Source organism: Chrysemys picta, chromosome 1 (genome assembly GCF_011386835.1).
Source record: "Chrysemys picta bellii isolate R12L10 chromosome 1, ASM1138683v2, whole genome shotgun sequence".
Taxonomy (NCBI): Eukaryota; Metazoa; Chordata; order Testudines; family Emydidae; genus Chrysemys; species Chrysemys picta.
The window spans coordinates 88,051,863-88,058,844 of record NC_088791.1 but is presented as its reverse complement, the minus strand read 5'-3'; the positions used below and the strand labels follow the sequence as shown (position 1 = coordinate 88,058,844).

At 40.7% G+C, this 6,982-nt stretch overlaps 1 protein-coding gene across 12 annotated transcripts in view; it reads right to left on the bottom strand.

Moving 5' to 3' along the window:
- Window positions 1-1,561: 1,561 nt before the first annotated feature.
- CNOT4 (CCR4-NOT transcription complex subunit 4) overlaps window positions 1,562-6,982 on the bottom strand; it is a 124,011-nt gene continuing 118,590 nt past the window's right edge. For 7 of the 12 annotated variants that reach the window (XR_010591513.1, XR_010591512.1, XM_005305264.5 and 4 more), the window contains 2 exons: window positions 3,779-3,991; window positions 1,562-2,942 (listed from right to left, as the gene is read on the bottom strand). Coding sequence is in view for 9 of the 12 variants with exons in the window: in XM_005305264.5 (XP_005305321.1) it covers window positions 2,641-2,942; window positions 3,779-3,991 (515 nt within the window). In the remaining 3 variants the exon portion in view is untranslated. Of the gene's footprint in view, window positions 2,943-3,778; window positions 3,992-6,982 lie in introns of those variants that run through there. The other 5 variants (XM_005305267.5, XM_005305266.5, XM_065561464.1 and 2 more) reach the window with 2 other exon arrangements.

The following is a 6,982-nucleotide window of genomic DNA, read 5'->3' as shown; positions in this document are numbered from 1 at the left end:
GCTAGCACATCCCATTGTAAACAGCTAGAGCCTACACAATGCTCGGCATGAGAATCTGATATGCAGGTTTTTGTTTTAAACGTTCCAAACTCTGGCAGTGGGACTGAATCCAAATACATGGAAGTGGTTAAGCTTCATGAGTTGCTACCTTAAATAGCAACTAATTGCACCAGCCTTTAAGAGGGTTATTTATAGGGATTTGTAGTCCTTTAATAGTTTTGCTAATGATAGAGGTTTTTGCTTAGAATTACCGCAATCCTCACCATGATCTCAATAGGGAAATTAAAGCCAACCTAGTTCGTTGTTTTCTTCACCTAGAATTCATGTGTCTGGCATGCTTATGAAGGAATTGCTTGCTGGGGAGCAGCAGGGGGCGCTCACACATTGATTTCAGTTCACAACACCAACTTTAAATTTCAGTTTTTGTTAAATAAAACCTTTAATCCAGAGGCCATTAAACACTCTGATAGGTTTCAGGCAAGTTATTTTTTGGCATGAACAGGTTGAAAAGCAGTCTTCTGAGCACCCCGGGCACAAAATTTATTTTCAATTACGACTGTCTACAATCAGTAACCTCAGTTCAGTTAACAAGCCTTAGTAAATAAATGCTCCTAGGAAAAGCAATCACTCTGAAAACTGCACTGAAGGGCACTGTGGTATGAGAAGAGAGGAAGTAGCTTTTCTAAAGTCACCATCACTAAAAAGCTTGCCAAGTTTGCAGCTGGTTTGTGGACTATGGGGCTATTAGAATGGAAAGTCTCCGGCAGAGGACATGAAGTTAGGGCTTGAATCATGGATTGAAAGCATCATTCCCTAATCTCGTTCCCCACCCATTAAAAAGTTTGCTTATTTTAAATACCGTGACTACAAAGGTTGGGCTCCCTGGCAGACCTCTTAGGGTACATCTACACAGCCCATGGCAGAGAATCCGAGCCTGTTGACCTGGGCTCGGAGACTCATTGCTGCTCGTTGTGTAGATGCACCATTCGAGGTCTCATGTATGTAAACAGCTCTTGCGCACGTGCACCCAAGGGGAGGGATGTTGAGTCTTTAAACAAAGACGTCCCTTTGCCAAATGTTCACTAGGCATTGGGGGTTACAGGGATTGAAAAACCAAGTTTTAAGCAATAACTAGAACTCCCTCCCCCGCTCCCCACATTGCTCAGCTTTCAGTGCGTTCATGCTATTATGTTACCACTGTGCTATTTGTCCCCGGTTCCAGGGAAGACAAGATTTGAATTTCTCAAGTAAAAACAAGCAAAACAAAGAAGCAAATAAGGTATGAACCAATACCTTCCTCTCTGTAGATTGCCTCTAAATAGAAATCTATACACTTACCATGATGTCACTATCCCTTTGTTTTTCCATAGCTTTACACTTATATGTATACACAGTCCTCCATTCCAATGCAAGAGGCTCAAAGTATGTTTTGGGTCTCCGCTAAATACTTTTATTGTAACGAGTAGTTTCAGTTAAGATGAATGGGAAGAAGCTAGTAGGATTTGCTGGTACTCCATAAAACCCCATGCAGAGTTAAAAACCAAGAAAAAGGAATACAAAGTCATCATCAAGTTTTCTGTTTTATTTAAGATTTTAGTTTTAATTCTGAAGAAAGAGGTACATTTCCTTGTTTTTAGTTTTAGCGTCAGGTTATAACCATGTTTATTTATCTGTTTCTTTTTTTCCTGTCTTTTCAATACTGCACAAACGTCCAGAAACTACAGGGTTAAGTAAAAGCTGCAGGCAGAGGAGGTCAAAGGTTGCGCTCCTGATGGTGATCATGTGGCCCCAATGCAGTGCTATCCCAGAGTGCCCTAGTCAGGTGAATTTAAAAAAAAAGAGAGAGATTGACAGAGGAGACAGAAAGACTGAAGTAAATATCACTCGTGTTTCAGCTGCTTATATTATGTTATATGCTAGGTATTAAATCTGTGAATACTTTTAAAACATTAAAGTTTACTTTAAATCTAAAGCCAAAATTTTAAAAAAAAACGTTTCCCCCTTTAAACCACTCTTTAGCAACATGCCAGTTACTTCTACAAGTTTTGTCCTTTGACCCACTTCGTCAAACTTCTTACTGACGTACACAAAGTACCCCCTTCCAAAAAAAAAAAAAAAAAAAAATACATAGCAATTTCCCTGTGTAGTGACACCTGAATGCAAAATAACTGCGAGGCCACTGCTTTCCTCCACATGTTCAGTAATTTTGTTTAAATTAAAAATAAAATGTTCATATTTCTGTAATTGATTCTACATTTTAGCATTACATTTCTCCCCTACTGTAGATTGACTTTTTCTGCTAGGCAGAAATGCTCATTATGTGCAAAAGACATAGGACAGATATATTCTCTTTTTAAGCATTGAGACAGCACTTTGATTTCTCTCTCTTTTTTTTCTTACAGTGTTTAAGGAAATATTTTTAAACAGTGTATTTCAAACACTGGATCAGCAGAAACTTTACAACAAAAAAAATACGGTCATGACCCTGTGATCGCATTGCATTTGGGGGTGGAGGGGAAGATTTGATCAGGAACTAGATTCTTCAGAAAGAAAGATATGAGAAGGGAATGGTGGGTGGGTGTGGGGAGGAATCAGGGTGGGGCAATTCCTGCATTTCTCATGTTTTTTCCTCCTCCTTTCCTAATGACGATCCAGCGCTGAGCTCTGTAGTAGATCTGTGGGGGTTTTACTGGGGGGTCTGAAGGCTGTCTGAAAGCCTGGGGGAGGGGAGTGGAAACTGGTGGGGTTTGAAGGGGGAGAGTAGGGGTTCCAACTGGCTCTGTGCAGAGGGATCTGTGTGCTGAAGGGGTTACTGTGGTGGGTCTGTGATGGGGCTGCACTGGGGCCGTCCATCTCTGTGAGGGCTTGAAGAGATTTTAGCCAATGTGGTGGATTGTCGTCTTGAAGGGAGTCTAAACTGTTTCCTGTGGAGGCTGGGATCCCTGTGAAGAGAAGAAAGAAGTGGGAGAAAAACAGGTGAGTCATGACAGAAACATGTTCAGTGTGAAGGAGGTCAATTTAACCTAATAGATGGCAGTGGTGAGAAAATAATTAGTTTGCACAGAAAACATGTTTATACAGTGTTTATATATCTATATATATATATCTATATATATATATATATCTATATATATATATATATATATATCTATATATCACCCTTCCCACAAAGATGAACATTTAAATCCAAATAGGAGAGTTTCCCTCCTAGAAATACTTTTTTGTCACAAGTCCATATTCTTACATCAAGCATTTGCCAAGCCCCCCTAATCACAAGGCCCAGGTCCCTGTCCATTACCTACCCAAACCCACTTCTATCACTACTGCATGCTTTTCTTCCTGCTCTCCCTTCTTGAATCATGCTTCAGCCTATCTAACAGAGATACACAACCAGACAGCCTTATAAAAGAGAGCTTTATAAACAAGTGGAGTACGTTCATTTTTAAATTAGAAAGTCCAGGCACTGAAGGCATTAACAGAAGACCAGCAGTGCACATACCGGACATGCCATCCAGCAGAAGGGATGCCAACATGAGCCTAGTTATGCACTGAGCATCCTAACCACCTGTGAAGATCCTGGGCATGCACTGGAAAGGGCTAAGTGGGGGTTTATTATACCTATTTGTTCCACAAGGATTCCTGGCTCCTTGAGGTTTTGTGGATGGAAGCTGGAAGAGACCACCGCATACAGATTTTTTTTTTTTCAGATGCCGATTAGTTTGTACCAAATACCCAGCTGATGTTTGCCAGTGGAGCTGAAGGAGTGAGAAATGGTTACCTGTGATGATTGCGGGGTCCATCCAGCTGCCAGGGCTGTCCCAATTCAGGCTGTCGGAGGTGGCAGTGTTGGACGTTGGTACACTGTGGTTGGCGTTGGAGGGGGAAGAAGGATTGGGCAGCCCACCAAAGTTGATGTTAATGTTCGGTAGAAGTGCCCTTAGCCCGTCCTGCCATTCCTTCATATTTAAACTCTCTACAGAACTGCTGTTGTCTGGGAGATTTATCAACAAAAAAAAATGAAAGATAAAAAAATAAAAAGCTGAAGTTAGAAACAGATGTCCTTCTTTGGTGGGGGAAGGGAATCTTCTCTCTCTACTAATCATTTAATACAGTTTCCCTATCAAGAAACTGGGGGAAGGGATTTTAATATGGACTATGAATTAATCAAGATGGGGTTGGCATGTTTTTTTGTTTCACTTTTTTAGTGTAATGGTGCAGGAGAAAGATTTAACTCCTTCCCCACTCACGTCACCATTTATTCAAGTTAGAGACCTGAATGGTCAAGGGCACAATGGCTCTCCTTTCATTACCAGTGGGAGAAGACCCACAAGATCTTTTATCAGAGGACTGGCATCGCACATCTAGTCTACCCAATTCATCTGCTTTATGAATAGACAGAGGATGCTAAAATCTGCCACTGAGAATGCCTTCCAGTATATTAAAATGAAGAAAGGCTAGGGCTCTGCTACTGAAGTCTAACGTGATTAGTCACTTGGGAAAACCAAAGAAGGGGGCTGTTTGATTACAGCTTGCTCATTTACAGCACTGCAGATGCTATTCAAAAGGAAAAGGTAGCAATGCGCGCATTAAGTCAGAAAGAATGTATTTCTCTCTTTCAGCCTAAGGGCAAAGGAGGAAATTCCTAAAAGATCTTTCAGAATAATTCCCAGCATTGCAATCTGCTCCAGCTGAAACAAGACACCAAACAGTGAACGCTGAACTCCTTCACCCTGATGGTTTCAGGGCATCCATTACCAAAGAAGGGCAATGGGATAACAGAAGATTCTCTTCTACATAGGTTCTTATACTGCCTTCGTCACTGCCGTAGTCGAGTGCCTGATGATTACATTTAATGATTTATGGAACACTAATACAGAAACAGCAGGGGCTGATACCATGTCAAACAGAGCAGACCTTAATTTTATACAATGCTGCTTCTACTCCAGGGATACCAAAGCACTTCACAGACCAAGATACTGATGATGCAGCGATTGTATCAGCAAATGCAAAAAGCCCTATTTAGCAATAATTTACAGTCAGCCAAGATCTCATTTTCTATTTGAGGGAAAGTTTGCCAGCACACTGTAGTTACCTTAGTCTTTTAAATCACTGATGCCAACTTCCACCTTGACAGCCAGAGAGAGAGTAAAAGAGATGTTTGATGCCATATCTGAAGAGTGGCCTCTCACAGTGCAGTATCTGTAGGGCAATGCTGCTCCACCAGCACTGGATGAGACTAAGCCCTGGCAAGAAGTTTGAACTGCAACCAACTGGATCATGTGGCATCTAATTTGTGATTCCAATCCAACAAGATGAGAAAGAGAAGGATGGGGTACACTCCCCTACCTCCAACCATTCTTCAGTGACATTTGTAAGTCTGACTGCTCAGAGTGAAGAACAGATATCCTTAGTGAGTGCCTAGGCCTAAAGGGAGCATGCAGTGTGAAAGTTCTCCAACACCTCCTCTGTCCTGATATGGCACCTCTTTCTCCAAGACTTCTCATGAGAATAAACGTTTATATTTCCATATGGAAGGAATTTTTGCTCAACATATAGACAAGTGATTCAATATCTTAAATCATTATTTGTGATCTAAGCCAAACTTAGACTCATGGCATCAACAGCAAGTCCAGTTACCATATTAATCCACTACATCCAGCCAATGTGCCATAAGGATTTCAGCAGGGTATTCCTGACCTTTCACGTGCCAAAAAAAAGATCACCAATAGCCCTTCTAAGCAATCTCTTTATATGTATGTAACATGACCAAGCATGCCATCCTATATGGCAGCAATCAGAATCTAGAACATAATAAGGGTGAAGGCCCTTGTGCACAGTATAGTCAGACTTTAACTGGTGTGGAAACCAGGAAGAGGACAAAGGCATCAAATCACTTCCAAAGTGACTATACAGTAACTAAAGTTATCCACATTAGTTGGAGGCTGATCATCACACTCCATAGTAATTTTCAGGATACAAAATTTATCTTAAAAGCTGTTAACATCAAATAATTGCAAGCATTACAGTTTATCTTTGCTTCTTGGCTGAGGCTAGAGAACTGCTCATCCTTCAGAAGTTGCAAATAAATAACATCTGAAGAAAAGAAGCAAAACCAAATGTCAAGTCTCAACCAGCGAGCAAAGACGAGAGACACAAGAGACAACAAATCCAACAGCAGAAATTATTAATCCAAAAGCCTGCCCACTATTTGCAAATTATTCAAGTACCAAAAGTAGTTCAAACTTTACATACTACAGCAGAAAACAAGATCAGAGAAGTTTTTTTCTCAAGCCAATCAAGACGTGAAAGACTAACTTACTTCAACCCTAGCTCACAGAACTAAAGAATGCTATTATCAAACAATCTTAGAGCATGCTTAACAGTATGTGGCAGTCAAGTGGCTAATATATCAGGCCCTGTACAATATGCTTGTAGGAAAGTGATGGGTTTTCACAGATTTGTTCTGCACTCATTTAGTGTGAAACCCTGGTGCACAAACTTGTACTTGCTCTCACTGATTTGTCAATTAGTCATTCATCCTATTTTACTTTAATCTAGTTTTGTGCTTTCTAGAATTTTTTATTCCCTGTAATTCCTTTGGAAGGTTGGGCATGTGTTTGCAACTTCTTGTTTAGCCAACAGGTGGGAAAACTAGTCTAGTTTCCTCAAAGTCTAGCTGAAATGAAAGATACGTGAACTTGTGGCATGGAAGACCCAACTTACAACTGTTCCCATTAGGTTTGTGCCTATGGCCCTCAAACAACACCATAAAAATCAAGTTGCTGGATTCAGCTCTCAATACAAGAAGGTTCTAATTCACTAACTCAGAAAAATGATTATGGGAGATTCTCAATGGGCATTTACCACCACCTTCAAGAGCCACATGTTATGTCAGCAGAAGTGGATGTAGGACAGGTAGATCTCTCCAGTCAACACCATTTAGTTGCAGAAGATAGACAAGTGCTCTCCAATGACTAACTAG